The sequence below is a fragment of the Aethalodelphis obliquidens genome, unplaced genomic scaffold (genome assembly GCF_003676395.1).
Source record: "Aethalodelphis obliquidens isolate GAN/ISIS:26980383/991018 unplaced genomic scaffold, ASM367639v1 scaffold26, whole genome shotgun sequence".
Lineage (NCBI taxonomy): Eukaryota > Metazoa > Chordata > Mammalia > Artiodactyla > Delphinidae > Aethalodelphis > Aethalodelphis obliquidens.
In genome coordinates, this window is record NW_020837970.1 from 18,332,675 (window position 1) to 18,353,466 (window position 20,792).

General features: G+C 37.9%; 1 protein-coding gene across 11 annotated transcripts in view; it reads right to left on the minus strand.

Annotated features, from left to right (window-relative positions):
- MYO9A (myosin IXA) overlaps nt 1–20,792 on the minus strand; it is a 268,245-nt gene that overhangs the window by 132,497 nt on the left and 114,956 nt on the right. For 10 of the 11 annotated variants that reach the window (XM_027123508.1, XM_027123501.1, XM_027123506.1 and 7 more), the window contains exon 15: nt 12,499–12,618. The exons of the other annotated variant lie outside the window; for it this stretch is intronic. In XM_027123508.1, the coding sequence (XP_026979309.1) occupies nt 12,499–12,618 (120 nt within the window). The remainder of the gene's footprint in view (nt 1–12,498; nt 12,619–20,792) is intronic. 11 annotated transcript variants of the gene reach the window in all.

The following is a 20,792-nucleotide window of genomic DNA, read 5'->3' on the forward strand; positions in this document are numbered from 1 at the left end:
GTTCTGACAGGGTCTCTCATGAGTTGTATTCAAGCTGTCAGCCAAGGCTGTGGTCATTTCAAAACTAGAATGGAACTGAAGGACCTGTCTCTAAGGTCACTCATGTGACCTTAGAGGCAAGCCTCAAAGGTCTCCACTGCCTTTGACTAGAGGCTTCAGTGGGATTCTCAGTAGGGCTACTCACAACAGCAGCTTGATCCTCCAAGAGACAGTGATCCGAGAGAGAGCTAGCAAGTGAGAAAGTACCTAAGATGGAAACTGTAGTCTTTTTTAACAATTTTGGAAGTGATGTACTATTACTTCTGCTATGTCCTATAGGTCACATAGACCAACACTGGCAAAATATGGGAGGAGACTACACAAGGTTGTAAATACCAGAAGATGGGGATAAATGGGGAATAGCTACTGTAGCTGGCTGCCACAGATATATAAATGGAATTTATAAGTTTCATTTTCCAAGTGTTCATAGCTAGAATATTACAATTTAATTTTCTATATTTAGCTGGTATACTGTGAGACTGTTAAATTCACTTTTCAGATTAAAGAAGCATTTTTTAAACCCGTTAGTACTTTCTATATAGATGATCATGCTGTCTACATCTTCCTTTTCAATCTATGTACCTATTTCTTTTTGCTGCCTTGTTGCACAATTACCTTTAGTACAATGTTAAATCTGAGAGGCAAAAGCAGATATCTTTCCCTTGTTCTTAATGTCAGGGAAGAAGTACTCAGTCTTTCACCATAACATATGAAGTCTGCTGTAGAATTGTCATGTGTATTCTTTATAAAGTTGAGGAAGTTGCCTTCTATTCCTAGGCTGCTACAAGTTTTTAAATAGGAATGGGCATAGAATTATGACAAGTTCCTTATACCCATCTACTAAGATGATATGGTTTTTCTTTTTTAGATGATTAATATCTATATTATAAATTATGACTCTCTATATACATATATATAATACATTATATTGATTGATTTTCTATATCAAACTAATCTTTCATTCCTGAATTTCCACTTGCTCTTCATGTATTATTCTTTAAATATATTGCTGAATTCACACTGCTCTTATTTTGTTAAGGATTTTTACATCTCTCACTGTGAGGAACGTTAGACTGTAATTTTCTTGTAATGCTATCTAATTTTGGATTTAGAGTAATAATACTGGTCTCATGATATGATTTGTATAGTACTACTTGCTCCTCTGTTTTCTGAAAGAGTTGAGGAGAACTGGTATAACTGCTTTCTTAAACATTCCTTAAGGACTTCCCTGGTGGTTCAGTGGTTAAGAATCCACCTGCCAATGCAGGGGACATGGGTTCAATCCCTGATCCTGGAAAATCCCACATGCCATGGAGCAACTAAGGCCATGTACCACAACTACTGAGCCGGCGCTCTAGAGCCCATGAGCCACAACTAATGAGGCCACAAACCACAACTACTGAAGCCCGCGCACTCTAGGGCCCACGTGGCACAACTACTGAGCCCGCGTGCTACAGCGACTGAAGCCTGTGCGCCTAGAGCCCAGGCTCCGCAACAAGATAAGCCACCACAATGAGAAGCCCGTGCATCATAACAAAGAGTAGCCCCCGCTCACCGAAACTAGAGAAAGCCTGCGCACAGCAACGAAGACCCAACGCAGCCAAAAATAAAAAAAACGAAAATGAAAACATTTCTTAAATAAAATTGACTACTGAAGCTATATGGGCCTGGACTTTTTTGCTTTCATGTGTGGGAAGATTTTACTTATGAATCCAATCATTGATACAGGACTAAAAAGATAAAGAGATTCTTTATTTTTCCTTGGGTCAATTTTGATAACTGTTGACATTCAAGGAATCTGTCCATTTCATCTAAGTTGTTGAATATATTGGCATAAATGTTCATAATCTTTCCTCAACCTTTTGATGTCTATACCATATGTAACTGTGTCCACTTGTTCATTTCAGATAACAGTATTTGTGTCTTCTCTCATATTTCTTGATCAGAATGGCCAGAACTACACTATCCAATACAGCAGCCACTAGCTACACATGGCCATTCAAATTTAAACTGATTTAATTAAAACTTCAGTTTTAAATTTTTTAAAAATTTCAGGTGTTTAACAACCACATGTGGCTAGTGGCTACAGTTTTGACTAGCATAGTTGGAGAACATTTCCATCCTCACAGAAAGTTCTATTGAATGGTGCTGGACTCAAGCTTTATTAATTTCATTGCTCTTTTCAAAATACCAGCTTTTGGACGCCGCGCTCTTCTCAGCTGGCGATGCGCTGCAGCAGTAGCTGCAGGGCAGGCCTGCCAACTGGTGGCAGACACGGCACGTGGCCACCGTGGCGGTGGCCTTCCACACAAACTTCAACTACACATGGCTGCACGTGTGTTGCCAGGGCACGCGCTGTGTGCCGTCCTGGGCAAGGTGCTGTGCGACCAGGTGCTCAGTGGGCCGGTGTACATCTCTGCCTTCTACTTCAGTATGAGTATTCTCCAGGAAAAGGATGACATAGTTTTTAACCTGAGACAGAAATTCTGGAATACATGTAAGAGTAGTCTGAGGTACTGGCCTTTTGTACAGCACCAGAGTGCAGACAGCAGGAGCAAGAAGAATTACAATCCTGTAGCCTGCAGAACAAAACCCACATTCACAGAAAGACACACAAGATGGAAAGGCAGAGGGCTATGTAACAGATGAAGGAACAAGATAAAAATCAAGAAACACAACTAAATGACGTGGAGATACACAACCTCCCAGAAAAAGAATTCAGAATAATGATAGTGAACATGATCCAGGACCTCAGAAAAAAAAATGGAGGCAAAGATTGAGAAGATGCAAGACATGTTTAACAAAGACCTATAAGAATTAAAGAACAAACAAACAGAGATGAACAATACAATAACTGAAATGAAAACTACACTAGAAGGAATCAATAGCAGAATAACTGAGGCAGAAGAACGGATAAGTGACCTGGAAGACAGAATGGTGGAATTCACTGCTGTGGAACAGAATAAAGAAAAAAGAATGAAAAGAAATGAAGACAGACTAAGAGACCTCTGGGACAACATCAAATGCAACAACATTCACATTATAGGGGTCCCAGAAGGAGAAGAGGGAGAGAAAGGACCAGAGAAAATATGTGAAGAGATTATAGTCGAAAACTTCCCTAACCTGGGAAAGTAAATAGCCACCCAAGTCCAGGAAGCGCAGAGAGTACCAGGCAAGATAAACCCAAGGAGAAACACGCCAAGACACAAAGTAATCAAACTGACAAAAATTAAAGACAAAGAAAAATTACTGAAAGCAACAAGGAAAAAACAACAAATAACATAAAAGGGAACTCCCATAAGGTTAACAGCTGAGTTCTCAGCAGAAACTCTACAAGCCAGAAGGGAGTGGCATGACATATTTAAAGTGATGAAAGGGAAGAATCTACAACCAAGATTACTCTACCCGGCAAGGATCTCATTCAGATTCAGGGAGAAATCAAAAGCTTTACAGACAAGCAAAAGCTAAGAGAATTCAGCACCACCCAACTAGCTCTACAACAAATGCTAAAGTAACTTCTCTAAGTAGGAAACACAAGAGAAGAAAAGGACCTACAAAAATAAACCCCAAAACAATTAAGAAAATGGTCATAGGAACATACATATCGATAATTACCTTAAACGTGAATGGATTAAATGCTCCAACCAAAAGACACAGGCTTGCTGAATGGATACAAAAACAAGACCCATATATATGCTGTCTACAAGAGACCCACTTCTGACCTAGGGACAAATACAGACTGAATTGAGAGGATGGAAAAAGATACTCCACACAAATGGAAATCAAAAGAAAGATGGAGTAGCAATACATATACCAGATTAAATAGACTTTAAAATATACAATGTTACAAGAGACAAGGAGGGACACTACATAATGATCAAGGGATCAATCCAAGAAGAGAATATAACAATTATAAATATATATGCACCCAACATAGAAGCATCTCAATACATAAGGCAACTGCTAACAGCTATAAAAGAGGAAATCGACAGCAACACAATAATAGTGGGGGCCTTTAACGCCTCACTTACACCAATAGACAGATCATGGAAAATGAAAATAAATAAGGAAACAGAAACTTTAAATGACACAGTAAACCAGATAGATTTAATTGATATTTATAGGATATTCCATCCAAAAACAACAGATTACACTTTCTTCTCAAGTGCGCACAGAACATTCTCCAGGAGAGATCACATCTTGGGTCACAAATCAAGCCTCAGTAAATTTAAGAAAATTGAAATCATATCAAGCATCTTTTCTGACCACAACATTTTGAGATCAGAAATCAATTAATTACAGGGAAAAAAACGTAAAAAACACAATCACATGGAGGCTAAACAATACGTTACTAAATAACCGAGACATCACTGAAGAAATCAAAGAGGAAATCAAAAAATACCTAGAGACAAATGACAAGGAAAACACGATGATCCAAAACCTATGTGAATTGGCAAAAGCAGTTCAAAGAGGCAAGTTTATAGCTATACAAGCCTACCTCAAGAAACAAGAAAAACCTCAAATAAACAATCTAACCTTACACCTAAAGGAACTAGAGAAAGAAGGACAAACAAAACCCAAAGTTAGCAGAAAGAAAGAAATCATAAAGATCAGAGCAGAAAGAAATGAAATAGAAACAAAGAAAACAATAGCAAAGATCAATAAAACTAAAAGCTGGTTCTTTGAGAAGATAAACAAAATTGATAACCCATTAGCCAGACTCATCAAGAAAAAGAGGGAGAGGACTCAAATCAATAAAATTAGAAATGAAAAAGGAGAAGTTACAACAGACACCGCAGAAATACAAAGCATCCTAAGAGACTACTACAAGCCACTCTATGCCAATAAAATGGACAACCTGGAAGAAATGGACAAATTCTTAGTAAGGTATAACCTTCCACGACTGAACCAGGAAGAAAGAGAAAATATGAACAGACCAATCACAAGTAATGAAATTGAAACTGTGATTAAAAATCTTCCAACAAACAAAAGTCCAGGATGAGATGGCTTCACAGGTGAATTCTATCAAACGTTTACAGAAGAGCTAACACCCATCCTTCTCAAACTGTTCCCAAAAATTGCAGAGGAAGGAACACTCCCAAACTCATTCTATGAGGCCACCATCACCCTGATACCAAAACCAGACAAAGATACTACAAATAAAGAAAATTATAGACCAATATCACTGATGAATATAGAGGTAAAAATCCTCAACAAAATACTAGCAAACAGAATCCAACAACACATTAAAAGGATCATACACCACGATCAAGTGGGATTTATCCCAGGGATGCAAGGATTCTTCAGTATACACAAATCAATCAGTGTGATACACCATATTAACAAACTGAAGAAGAAAAACCATATGATCATCTCAATAGATGCAAAATAGCTTCTGACAAAATTCAACACCCATTTATGATAAAAACTCTCCAGAAAGTGGGCATAGAGGGAACCTACCTCAACATAATAAAGGCCATATACAACAAACCCACAGCGAACATCATTCTCAATGGTGAAAAACTGAAAGCATTTCCTCTAAGATCAGGAAAAAGACAAGGATGTCCACTCTCAGCACTCTTATTCAACATAGTTTTGGAAGTCCTAGCTACAGCAATCAGAGAAGAAAAAGAAATAAAAGGAATACAAATTGGAAAAGAAGAAGTAAAACTGTCACTGTTTGTAGATGACATGATACTATACATAGAGAATCCTACGGATGCTACCAGAAAACTACTAGAGCTAATCAATGAATTCAGTAAAGTAGCAGGATACAAAATTAATGCACAGAAATCTCTTGCATTCCTATATACTAATGAAAAATCTGAAAGAGAGATTAAGGAAACACTGCCATTTACCACTGCAACAAAAAGAATAAAATACCTAGGAATAAACCTACCTGGGGAGACAAAAGACCTGTATGCAGAAAACTATAAGACATGGATGAAAGAAATTAAAGATGATACCAACAGATGGAGAGATATACCATGTTCTTGGATTGGAAGAATCAATATTGTGAAAATGACTATACTACCGAAAGCAATCTACAGATTCAATGCAATCCCTATCAAATTACCAATGGCATTTTTTACAGAACTGGAAAAAAAATCTTAAAATTTATATGCAGACACAAAAGACCCCGAATAGCCAAAGCAGTCTTGAGGGAAACAAGCGGAGATGGACGAATCATACTCCCTGACTTCAGACTATACTACAAAGCTGCAGTAATCAAGACAGTATGGTACTTGTACAAGAACAGAAATATAGATCAATGGAACAAGATAGAAAGCCCAGAGATAAACCCACGCACCTATGGTCAGGTAATCTATGACAAACAAGGCAAGGATATACAATGGAGAAAAGACAGTCTCTTCAATAAGTGGTGCTGGGAAAATTGGACAGCTACATGTAAAAGAATGAAATTAGAACACTCCATAACACCATGCACAAAAATAAACTCAAAATGGATTCAAGACCTAAATGTAAGACCGGATACTATAAAACCCTTAGAGGAAAACATAAGTGGAACACTCTATGACATAAATCACAGCAAGATCTTTTTTGATCCACCTCCTAGAGTAATGGAAATAAAAACAAAAATAAACAAATGGGACCTAATGAAACTTCAAAGCTTTTGCACAGCAAAGGAAACCATAAACAAAACAAAAAGACAACCCTCAGGATGGGAGAAAATATTTGCAAACCAATCAACGGACAAAGGATTAATCTCCAAAATATAAAAACAGCTCATGCAGCTCAATATTAAAAAAAAACAGACAACCCAATCCAAAAATGGGCAGAAGACCTAAATGGACGTTTCTCCAAAGACATACAGATGGCCAAGAAGCACATGAAAAGCTGCTCAACATCACTAATTATTAGAGAAATACAAATCAAAACTACAATGAGGTATCACCTCACACCAGTTAGAATGGGCATCATCAGAAAATCTACAAACAACAAATGCTGGAGTGGGTGTGGAGAAAAGGGAACCCTCTTGCCCTGCTGGTGGGAATGTAAACTGATACAGCCACTATGGAGAATAGTATGGAGGTTCCTTAAAAAGCTAAAAATAGAATTACCATATGATCCAGCAATCCCACTACTGGGCCTATACCCAGAGAAAACCATAATTCAAAAAGACATGTGCACCCCAATGCTCACTGCAGCACTATTTACAATAGCCAGGTCATGGAAGCAACCTAAATGTCCATCAACAGATGAATGGATAAAGAAGATGTGGTACATATATACAATGGAATATTACTCAGCCATAAAAAGGGACGAAATTGGGTCATTTGTTGAGACGTGGATGGATCTAGAGACTGTCATACAGAGTGAAGTTAAGTCAGAAAGAGAAAAACAAACATCGTATATTAACGCATATATGTGGAACCTAGAAAAATGGTACAGATGAACCGGTCTGCAGGGCAGAAATTGAGACACAGATGTAGAACACAAACATATGGACACCAATGGGGGAAAGTGGCAGGAGGGTGGGGGTGGTGATGTGATGAACTGGGCCATTGGGATTGACATGTATACACTGATGTGTATAAAATTGATGACTAATAAGAGCCTGCTGTATTACAAAAATAAATAAAAGAAAACAAAACAAAAACTAAAACACCCAAAATACCAGCTTTTGGTTTCCACTGATTTTCTCCACTGTTGGTCAGCTTCCTATTCAGTAATTTTAGCTCTAATAGGCCCTTCTTGTTGTAGCTTCATAAAGTAAAAGCTCAGTTCATTGATTTTTTACCTCATTTCTTTTCTCATATAAAGGTTTAAAGCTACTGGTTTTCTTCTAAGCACTTCTTTAGCTGCATTCCACAACCTGTAATATGCTGTGTTTCCATTATCATTCAAACCAAAATATTTTCAAGTTGCCCTTATAAATTTTTCTTTAACTTATAAGTTACTTATACATGTTATTTTCCAAACATGTGAGGATTTCTCAGATGTCTTTCTGTTACTGATATCTATTTTAATTCCATTTTGGTCAGACAACATCCTTTAAATTTTCAAACATTTGTGTGACCATACTGATGCCTGAGGTCATGGACATTAAGGCAGGCACATCAGGACAGTGACAAGCCCTTCTCTGACAATTGCTTGTCCTTCATCTTGTTCAGGAACATCACAATCTCCATTGTTCCAAGAAGGTCAAAAGTATGGGTTTAAATTCAAGTGACATTCTACTATTCCACCCTCTCTCTCTCTCTCTTCCCCCAGCTTCTTATTCCTTCCCTTTTCCAGGGCTCCTGACCTTTGTGGAAGTGGGGCTTCAGCTCATGCTCCCAAGAACCCTAATTTCTCCCCACTCTTTTAATTTCCTCCCTGCAAATCTCAGAGAATAATCACTATAGAGAGAAGGTGGCAGCACCAAAAATGACATGGAGGAGGAAAAGCCACAATACCTTTTATGTCTTAATCTCGAAGGTCACACATTGTCAGTTCTGCCACATTACACTTTAGAAGCAAATCACTAAGTACAGCACATGCTTTTTGAAGGGAGGAGTATCAAAAAATTTGTTGACACATTTTAAACCACCAGAACAATGTCATAATTTTTACCCTAAATAATCATATATCTTTTAAAAGAACTAAGAGAGGAAAAGAAAATATGTATAGTCATTTATTTTTATACATATGTATTACCTCTGGTTTCTTTATTCCTTCCAATAACTCATGGATCAGCAAACTAGAGTCCATGGGCCAAATCAAACCCACTGCCTATTTTTGCATGGCCTGAGAGCCAAGAATGGTTTTACATTTTTTTAATGGTTGAGGAAAAAATCAATGGAAGAATATTTTTGTAACATGTGAAAATTATATGGAATTTAAATTTCAGTGTCTATAAAAAAATTTATTGGAATGTATCCATGCTCATTTATTTATATATTGTCTATATAGCTCCTTTCACAGCAGAACTGAGTTGTTTCAACAGACCATATGACTGACAAAGCCCAAAATATTTACCATCTGATCCTTTGCAGAAAAAGTTTATCAGCCTCTACTATACATCCAAATTACCATCTGGTGTCATTTGCTTTTAACCTAAAGAATTTCCATTATCATTTTTCATAAAACACATTACGGTGACAAATTCCCTCAGATTATCTGTTTATCTGAAAATATCTTTATTCCAGCTTCATTTTTGAAAGATACTTTTCCTAACTGATGATTGGACATTGTGGATAATACATTGTAACAACAATGAATTGTTATGTTTTCCTGCAGCCTTGATTTTTCTTCTAACAGACAATTAACTTGTCTGGACCCAAACTATAAATTAAGCAACTGCCTGAACACTGCTTTTGTTTGGGGGTCTTGAATTGTTTTGTTGGATTTTAATTATGATTTTTTGATATCTTTCAGCCTCCATTGCTTTTAATGAGAAGACAAGTGTTAACCATATCATTATAGGCAAACCTCATTTTATTGTACTTCACTTTATTGTGCTTTGCAGATATTGCATTTTTTACAAATTGAAGATTTTTGGCAACCCTGTGTTGAGCACGTCTATCAGCACCATTTTTCCAACAGCATTTGCTCACATAGTGTCTCTGTGTCACATTTAGATAATGCCTGCAGTATTTCAAAGTTTTCATTATTATAATATTTGTTATGGTGATCTGTGATCAGTGATCTTTGATGTAACTACTACTCCCTGAAGGCTCGGACTATGGTTAGCATTTTTTAGCAATAAAGTTTTGTTCTTTTGTTTTTTTTGTTTTTGCGGTATGCGGGCCTCTCACTGTTGGGGCCTCTCCCGTTGCGGAGCACAGGCTCTGGACGTGCAGGCTCAGAGGCCATGGCTCACGGGCCTAGCCGCTCCGCGGCATGTGGGATCTTCCCGGACCAGGGCACGAACCCGTGTTCCCTGCATCGGCAGGCGGACTCTCAACCACTGCGCCACCAGGGAAGCCCAGCAATAAATTATTTTTTAATTAAGGTATGTACATTGTTTTTTTCGACATAATGCTACTGCATACTTAACAGACTACAGTATAGTGTAAACATAACTTTTATATGCACCAGGAAACCAAAAAAATTCATGTGACTCCCTTTATTGTGATATTTGCTTTATTGCAGTGATCTGGAACTGACTCTGAAATTGCTCTGAGGTATGCCTGTATTCCCCTGTATTTAATGTACCATATTTTCTCTGGGCTGCTTTCAAGATTTCCTTTCTATCTTTGGCATTTAGCAATTTGCCTATAATGTGTCTAGTTGTGGTTTTCTTTTGTATTGATTCTAGCTGAAGGTCACAGATTGTCTTGAATCTCCAAGCTAGTTTTTCTCAAACATGAGAAGTTTTCAAGCTACTATTTCTTCCAATATTTTTCTGCTTCTTTCTCTCTCACCTCTACCTATGGGATTCCAACTAAAGGCAGTAAGAATTCAGCTATCCCCCAAGAGGACCTATGCAGAGATACAAAAAGCCCTCAGTTAAAAAAAATCAGTAAACTTGCAAATCTCACCTACTGCAGTTGTGTCTTTCCAAGGTTATCTCCTATTTGGTTTGCATTGCTCTTTGACAGAGCTCCTATGGTCTCCCCTGAATACTCACAACAGTCAGCCAGGTATGGATGGCAGAATTCGTACTCTAACTTTGAGTTTTAGCCTTTGGCAGCTCTCTCCATTCCAGGATTTTCCTCCTAAATTTCAAGCTTCTTTGCTACTCCTCAACTTTATCCTCTGACACTTCAAGCCAGTATGGTTGTGGTTTTCTGTCTCTGAAAACCTGTCTCTCTCATCAATTCACCACTACTATTACCTAAGGCTAGTAGTCCCCCGGTTTTTTAAAAACAATCTCCAAAACCTGAATTTATCATTTTATATATTATAAAATTTTAATTATTGGTAGTACTATAATGGAAAATAAACTACCTAAAGTAATGGAAAAGCCCAGCTTCCACAAATGTAGAAATAAATGTGCATGTGTACAATGTACAATATCCTCATGCAGCTGCTGCTGAAATTGGTGCCTTCCTATTCTACACCCATATATACCTAACTGGAATACAATTAGGCCTGGGGTTGTCAGGCTGAGAGTCATGAAAATCAACGAAGCAAATAAACTACTTGCAATTATTTAAAAGTTAAAAAGAATTAATTTAAGTTCCCTCCAAAAGATTTGTAGACTGTTTTCAATCATGTCCCATGGATTAAAAGATTAAGAAAAGGAAGATGGATATTTGGAATAAGTACTTGTATACCTTTCAGAAACAACAGCAATAATTAAGAGCAACATTTGAAGATGTCTTTTTTAAATGAAATACTTACCTTCGTTCTTCTAAAATGAGAAAATATTTTAACAACATTTTTCAAAATGCATTACACATTTTCTTATACCAAGACAGCATAAGTAAGAACTGAAGAAAGAACCCACAACATTTGCTCTTAGGAATTCTACTTATATTCTCCTTTCACTGATAATTAAATACTAATATTCCATGGAATTTCAATCACAGAATTGTGAAGTTAGCAAAGTAAATCTGTGATTTGTAAAAAGCTCAGAACAGACTACATAAGTAATTTAGTCCATTATATGTAAATTGCTGAGTTAGGCTTTGAATATTCTGAAGGATCCTTTATTCTCACTATAGCAATAGCAGTAGCCAAACAACTGTTATCCCACAACAAGCAAAAGAACCATTTTCATGCAGAATGAGTACAACAAATAGAAAAGGAGAAAATGGAGACCAAGGGCATCTTTTTACACCAATTTTATAAAAAAGCAAACAACAACAAAAAAAACAAAAACAAGAGAACACCCTCTATGATTCTGTCATTCTTCCTTAGACAAAACATTAAGTGGTGACTTTGCTCTAAATCAGACATGATAAAATCTGATAGGAGAACTATAGTCAAACTAAGTGAATTTGCCAATGAAAACAATATTGCTGATGTTAAAATTCAAGTGTATAAATTAGCATAAAAATCAGCAGGAATTCTCAAGAGACAGGAAACTGTTGGCAGTGTTAGATATGTTAATTATCTTGATTGTGATGACTTCATATATATGTCAAAACTTACCAAACTGTATGCTTTGGCATGCAGTTTACACTACCTCAATTAGATTTCAATAAAGTTTAAAAAAAAAACCAACAGGAAAAAATCATTATTCATTTTTACTCATCACTTGGATATTTTAAAGTCAAAAGCAGAAACCAATTCAAAGTCTGTAACCAAGTATAATTAACAACTCAAGGATCACAAATAGTCATCCAAGTTAAAAGTCATCCAAGTTAAAACAACAGGTATATCAACTTTTTCAAAAAAAAAGAATGAAAGTCTCAATGGAAGTATCCTGAGACTCACTGGTCAAAGGATTATAAAGTCACATTGCCTAAGCTATTTACATCCCACCCAGGTGTAGAATGCTCCTGGTTTCCATTTCCAAATGGATGTGATGACACGGAGTTTATTTATCAGAATTTGCAGCCTTACTGTACTTCTCTTCCTTGCACCTCTGCAGAATCTCTAAGCTCCTCTGGTGGACTGGGTGTTGGAGAAAGCTAATACTATCCATACTTTTCAAAACTGCACATGGCGCTGTATCATCATGTCCTTAGGAAGCAAAAGAAAAACAAAAAATGGAGAAAAGAAAAAGACATTATATAAGCCCAAACCAATAGAGAATCAAGGATAATGCTGCCAACTATCTTAAGAGTAAATAAAAATGTATCAAATAATTGGGGTTAAATGTGAATAATTTTTCCAATTAATTTGAGGAAATTACACAAAAACAATAGGAAAAAATAAAGGTCCTGTTCAGGTATTCAAAAGTATCCTTTTTCGATACTCAAAGTGTTGTGAGTTAACATCATACTAAAAATTTTTAATTTAAAATACCAGGGAAATTTCAAAAACAATTGTATGGTGTCTTTTTTTTAATGGACTCATTTTTATCAGGTCTGAAATATAATTAGCATAGAGGTGGCAACAATGCAAGAAACATTGTTTCTGATGGAACCCCAAAGAGAAATATACCCAAAACAATTTACCAAAAGTTAAACGTTCACAAATCTCGCAATTAATCACACTCGTAGGAATTCCAAGTGTGTCAATGTTGAAAGAGTAGGAAGAAAAGCACTATAGAGCAGGAAAACACAGCAGCACTTCTGTACTTATAAATCTGAAAACAAAGCTGGAAAATCTGTCAGAATCAACTATTGGGAGGAAAGGAACGAGAGCACATTCAAGTAAGGACCAAAGCCCCAGATTAGTGCTACTGAAACAGTGAGACACTCGAGCAGTAAAGAGGGAAGGAAGATTGTACCATAAATATTAGGAATAAATGGATTTAAAAGAGAATTCAGGTTTTCCAGGTTTGGGAGGAGTCAAGTATCATTTACACAAGAACATCTCTAGAGTTAGGACATGAAGTTCAAATGTATGTAGGTTTGCCTTTAAAAAATAAAAGTGAAGGCTTCCCTGGTGGCGCAGTGGTTGAGAGTCCGCCTGCCGATGCAGGGGACACGGGTTCGTGCCCCGGTCCGGGAAGATCCCACATACTGCGGAGCGGCTGGGCCCGTGAGCCATGGCCGCTGAGCCTGTGCGTCCGGAGCCTGTGCTCCGCAACGGGAGAGGCCACAACAGTGAGAGGCCCGCGTACCACACAAAAAAATAACAACAACAACAAAAAAAATGAATAGTTTAACAATAGATGGAGGCAAATTAAGCAACACATAATTATGAACTAAAGTTCCATTAGTACATATTCACTGTATAATTAGGAATAAGATACTATCTATGAATAGTTCTCAAGGCAGAATCATTTTAGAAGTTAAACAGAAGCACAGTAATTCAAGGAGGTTTGCATGGTTTAACCAAGCTATAATTCCTTAAACTGAATATCTACATCCAGAGAATAGGCATCCACGTTTTAGTTAAAGATACAGAATCTCATGATACCGTAACATCAGATTACAGATAGATAGATATAGAAACAGATATCTGATATAAATATAGATAGATATATCAGGCTTTTGTAAAATTAAAAAAAACATTTTGTATCCTATAATTAAGAAGTAAGCTAATAAAACACTATCTCATTTAACCAGTACAGAGAGTCCGTAACTGTACATGTTCAATGTTTCAAGAAGAGACAAGTATTACCAAGTTACCATCATTTCTTAGTCAAAAGATACCTCAATAAAAATATTCTATTCTCAATAATCCCCTCCTTCATAGGACTCTTGGGTGGGGGAAGGAATGCATAGGCTCAGATGAGGCTGCACTTGGTTAGTAACAGGGTGGGGGGCTAGGGGTTAGGGTAAACCATCAGTTGAGAGGGACCATTTGAGGAAAAAACCACCTGGTGAGTTCTACTCATACTCCATCCAAATTGTAATTTTTGAAAGTTATCAACAGACTTTCAGGCCCTTCAATAGCTAATGATATATTGTTAGTCAGAAATAATTTAAGAAGATTATGGTATTAAAGTGTTTTATATAAGAGTTCAGAATAGTAAATATAGTAAATTATTATGTAATCTTAAATTAAAACTCACTCAACTGACTACAGCCTCTGTACTCAATTTTCTATTTTATCTAAATAAATTGTGGCAATGCCATTTGGATATGGGTAATTTTATATCTGTGACTGTTTTGTGTCTCACCGACTGTTTTGTGTCTCATCATCGTACCTACAACTTAGGGTTTGTTTGTTTTTTTTTAACTTCTGTTCTTTCATTCTGCTTTCTATGCCTTCTTTTAACTCTTTAACAATTTTAAACACTGCTTTATGGACTATAATACTATTTCCAAACCTTAAAGTGATACTCCTCTCTGTTGTGTGTACTAACTCCCTGTCAAGGTGGTTTGGTTTCCTAGGATGGTTTTATAAGTACATTTTCAGTGGAGTCTCAAACTCTTAAAAGAGGTTTATTTAGTGTTTGCTTATGCTAAGTTCCTAGCCTAGTTTTGATAATTTCTTAGTTTGAGATTATGCGCCAAACAAACAGTATAAATTCTCTCGCATGGTGAAGAAGATATGGGGCACTAATTTTTTTAGGCAACTGTTTTTTCAAAATTTATCTAAGCCCTAACACATACTGATATGATTCTTGTTCTTCTAGGCAAGGCCAACAGACAGAGGTTTACAATTATCTTTTCAGTGACAGAAGAGTTCAAGCTCTTTGAAGGTCCTACACCATATAAAACAGGGGTTCAATCCCAGCTCCACTGTGTCATTCAAACCTGAAGCCATGTCTCTGATCCTGTAATAGTTTCTATAATGCCAGCTCCCAGGCCTTAGGGCCATTTTTTTAAAGGTATATTTCACATACAGTAAACTCCACTAATCTCAAGTATACAGTTTGATGAGCTTAAACAAATAGTTATATCATATAATCCTCAATCAAGATATAGGACATTTCCATCACCTCAGCAAGTTATTTCATTCCCTTCCTGTAAATACCACCCCTACCCCTCCCAAAGTCAATCAAGTAATGATCCCAGGAGTGGAACTGCTGGATCACATGGTAATTCTATTTTTAGTTTTCTGAGGAACCTCCATACTGTTTTCCATAGTGGCTGTAACAACTTACATCCCCACCAACAGTGTAGGAGGGTTCCCTTTTCTCCACACTCTCTCCTGCACTGTTATTTGTAGACGTTTTAATGATGACCATTCTGACCAGTGTGAGGTGGTACCTCATTGTAGTTTTGATTTGCATTTCTGTAATAATTAGTGATGTTGAACATCTTTTCATGTGCCTACTGGCTATCTGTATGTCTTCTTTGGAGAAATGTCTATTAAGGTCTTCTGCCCATTTTTTTTTTTGCGGTACGCGGGCCTCTCACTGTTGTGGCCTCTCCTGTTACAGAGCACAGGCTCTGGATGCGCAGGCTCAGCAGCCATGGCTCACGGGCCCAGCCACTCCGTGGCATGTGGGATCTTCCCGGACCAGGGCAAGAACCCATGTCCCCTACATCGGCAGGCGGACTCTCAACCACTGCGCCAGCAGGGAAGCCCTTTTGCCCATATTTCAAGTGGGTTGTTGTTCTGTTGTTGCTGAGCTGTATGAGCTGTTTGTATACTTTGGATATTAAGCCTTTGCCTGTTGCATCATTTGCAAATATTTTCTCCCATTCCATTGGTTGTCTTTTTTTTTTTTTTTTATGGTTTCCTTTGCTGTGCAAAAGCTTGTAAGTTTGATTAGGTCTCATTTGTTTGTTTTTGTTTTTATTTCTATTGCCTTGGGAGACTGACCTAAGAAAACATTGGTATGATTTATGTCAGAGAATGTTTTGCCTTTGCTCTCTTCTAGGAGTTTTATACTGTCATGTCTTATGTTTAAGTCTTTAAGACATTTTGAGTTTATTTTTGTGCATGGTGTGAGGGTGTGTTCTAACTTTACTGATTTACATGCAGCTGTCCAACTCTCCCAGCACCACTTGCTGAAGAGACTGTCTTTTTCCCATTTTATATTCTTGCCTCCTTTGTTGAAGATTAATTGACCATAGGTGTATGGGTTTATTTCTGGGCTCTCTATTCTGTACCATTGATCCATATGCCTGTTTTTGTACCAATACCACGTTGTTTTGATTACTGTAACTCTGTGGTATTGTCTGAAGTCTGGGAGAGTTATGCCTCTTGCTTTTTTTTTTTTAAATTAATTAATTAATTTATATTTAGTTTTGTCTGCATTGTGTCTTCATTGCTGTGCATGAGCTTTCTCTAGTTGCAGTGAATGGGGTCCACCCTTTGCTGAAGTGCATGGGCCTCTCATTGCGGTGCCTTGTCTTTGTTGCAGAGCGCAGGCTAGAGGTGCGCGGGCCCCAGTAGTTGTGGCACGTGGGCTCAGCAGCTGTGGCTCATGGGCTCTAGAGTGCAGGATCAGTAGTTGTGGCACATGGGCTTAGTTGCTCTGCAGCATATGGGATCTTCCCAGACCAGGACTTGAATCTGTGTCCCCTGCACTGGCAGATGGATTCTTAATCACTATGCCACCAGGGAAGTCCTCCTGCTTTTTTTTTTTCCTCAGGATTGCTCTAGCAATTCTGGGTCTTTCATGGTTCCATATAAATTTTTGGAATTTGTTCTAGTTCTGTGAAAAATGTCATGCGTAATTTGACAGGATCTCACTGTATCTGTAGATTGCTTTGGGTAGTATTGCCATTTTAACTGTATTAATTCTTCCAATCCAAGAGCATGGGATATCTTTCCATTTCTTTGAATCCTCTTTTACTTCCGTTATTAATGTTTTATAGTTCTCAGTGTGTAAGTCTTTCACCTCCTTGGTCAGGTTTATTCCTAGATACTTTTCTTTTGGTGTAATTTTAAAAGGTTTTTTGGGTTTTTTAAAATAAATTTATTTATTTATTTATTTAGTTAGTTAGTTTTGGTTGCATTGGGTCTTCGTTGTTGCACACGGGCTTTCTCCAGTTGTGGAGAGTGGAGCTACTCTTTGTTGTGGTGTGCAGGCTTCTCATTGCGGTGGCTTCTCTTGTTGTGGAGCACAGGCTCTAGGTGTGTGGGCTTCAGTAGTTGTGGCACAAGGGCTCAGTAGTTGTGGCTCGCGGGCACTAGAGCACAGGCTCAGTAGTTGTGGCACACGGCCTTAGTTGCTCCGTGGCATGTGGGATCTCCCCAGACCAGGGCTTAAACCCATGTCCCCTGCAATCGCAGGCAGATTCTTAACCACTGCACCACCAGGGAAGTCCCAGTTTTTTTGTTTTTTTTTTACATTCCCTTTCTGATATTTCATGGTTAGTGTAAAGAAATACAACTGATGGGGCTGCCCTGGTGGTGCAGTGGTTGAGAATCTGCCTGCCAATGCAGGGGACACGGGTTTGAGCCCTGGTCTGGGAAGATCCCACACGCCATGGAGCAACTGGGCCCGTGAGCCACAACTGCTGAGCCTGCACGTCTGGAGCCTGTGCTCTGCAACAAGAGAGGCCACGACAGTGAGAGGCCCGCGCACCACAATGAAGAGTGGCCCCCACTCGCCGCAACTAGAGAAAGCCCTCGCACAGAAACGAAGACCCAACACAGCCATAAATAAATAAATAAATTTATTAAAAAAAAAAAAAGAAATACAACTGATTTCTGAATGTTACTCTTATATCCTGCTACTTTGCTGAATTCATTCATTAAATCTAGTAGTTTTTGTGTGGAGTCCTTAGGGAGAAACTCTGTACTTTTAAACTATCACGCCCCTTGTTATCTCCCTGTCTGCCCTGAGCAAACACTAATCTACATTCTTTCTCAACAGATTTGCCTATTCTAGAAAATTCATATAAATGAAATCATACAGTATGTGGCCTTTTGTGTCTTATGCTTTCACTTCACAAAATGCTTTCAAGGTTCACCCATGTTATAGCATGTACTAGTACCTCATTCATTTACGTGACAGAATAGTATTCCATTGTATGGATATACCACATTTTGTTTATCCAGTCATCTGCTGATAAACATTTGAGTCGTTTCTACCTTTTGGCTATTATGAATATGTTGCTAAGAACATCAAGTACAAGTTTTTGTTTGAACACCTGCTTTCAATTCTTTTAAGTATCTACCTAAGAGTGGAACTGCTGGGTAAAATGTAACTACCAGGCTGTTTTACAAAGTGGCTGCACCATTTTAAGTTTTCACCAGCAGCATGTGAGGCTTCCAATTTCTCCACATCCTGATTACCAACATTTGTTATTACCTGTCTATTTTATTGTAGCCATCCTAGTAGATGTGAAGTTGTACCTTACTGTGGTTTCAATTTGCAATTCCCTAATGACAAATTATATTGACCATCTTTTCATGCTTTTTATTGACCATTTGCATATCTTCTTTGGAGAAATGTCTTTTAACATCCTTTGCCCATTTTTTAATTGGGTTATTAGTTTTTTACTACTGAATTGCAAGAATTGTATATATTCTAGATACCAGTTCCTTATTAGATACGTGATTTATAAATATCTTCTATCATTCTGTGAGTTGTCATTTCACTTTTTTTTAAATATTTATTTATTTGGTTGCACCGGGTCTTAGTTGCAGCAGGCAGCCTCCTTAGTTGCAGCTTGTGGGCTCCTTAGTTGCAGCTCGCCAGCTCCTTAGTTGCAGCACGTGGGCTCCTCAGTTGCGGCTCACAGGCTCCTTAGTTGCGGCTCTCCAGCTCTTTAGTTGTGGCATGCACGTGGGATCTAGTTTCCTGAACAGGGATCAAACTCTGGCCCCCTGCATTGGGAGCGTGGTCTTATCCACTGCGCCACCAGGGAAGTCCCTTCACTCTCTTAATAGTATCCTTTGAGGGCTTCCCTGGTGGTGCAGTGGTTGGGAATCCGCCTGCCGGTGCAGGGGACACGGGTTCGAGCCCTGGTCTGGGAAGATCCCACATGCCGTGGAGCAACTAGGCCCATGCGCCACAACTACTGAGCCTGCACTCTGGAGCCCGCAAGCCACAACTACTGAGCCCTTGCACCGCAACTACTGAAGCCCGTGAGCCCTAGAGCCCGTGCTCTGCAACAAAAGAAGCCACCGCATTGAGAGGCCCGCTCACTGCAACAAAGAGCAGCCCCCGCTCGCCGCAACTAGAGAAAGCCCGTGCACAGCAACGAAGACCCAGCGCAGCCAAAAATAAATAAATTAATTAATTAAAAATAATAGTATCCTTTGAGGCACAAAAGTTTTTAATTTTGATGAAGTCTAATTTATCCATTTTTTCCTTTGGTCGCTTGTGCTTTATACTTAATCCTGTCATACCTAAGAATTCACTGCCTAATCCAAGCTGGGAAATGTGAATCTTCCAATTTTTGTCCTTCTTGCATTTCTGGATTCCTTTACATATCAATTTTAGGATTAGCTTGTCAATATCTGCATAAAGGTAGCTGTGGTTTTGACAGGACTATGCTGAATCTGTAGATCCAGTATTGCCATCTTAACTATGCCTTCCAATGCATAAACATAGAATATCTATCCATTTACTGCAGTATTCTTTAAGCTTTTTCAACAATATTTTGTAGTTTCAGTGAACAAGTCTTGCAATTCTTTTGTTAAATTTATCAGTAAGAATTTTATACTTGTTGGTGCTCTTGTAACTGAAGCACGAACTTAATTTTGTTTTCACATCGTTTACTGTTAATGTCTAGAAATACAACCGTTTTGCATGTTGACGTTGTGTCTTGCAACTTGAGCTCATTTTTTATATCTAGTAGACTTTTTTGTAGATTCCTTAAGAAATTTTACATAAAATATGTCATCTACAAACAAAATGGTTTCTTCCTTTCCAATTTGGATGTCTTTTATTTCTTTCTCTTGCCTGATTACTCTTACCAGGATTTCCAGGACAATGTTAAATAGAAGAGGTGAAAACAGATATCCTGTCTTGTTTCTGATCTTAAGGGAAAAGTATTCAGTCATTCACCATCAAGAATGATACAACCTTTGGGTTTTTCACAGGTCCCCTTATCAGACTGAGGAAGTCCCCTTCTATTGCTAATTTGTTCAGCATTTTTATGATGAAAAATATGAAAAGGTATTCACGTCTGTCAAGTGCCTCTTCTGTGTCTATTGAGGTGATGATCTGATCTTTGCTCTTTAGTCTATCAATGTGGTGTATTACATTGATTTGAGTTTTCTAAGGTGAACCAATCTTGCATTCCTGGGTATATTCCACTAGATAATGGTGTAAAATACTTTTTACATATTGCTGGACTCAGTCTGCAAGGATTTTGTTGAGGATTTTTGTTGAGGGATATTGGTTTGTGGTTTTCATTTTTGTGATGTCTTATCTGGTATGCTGG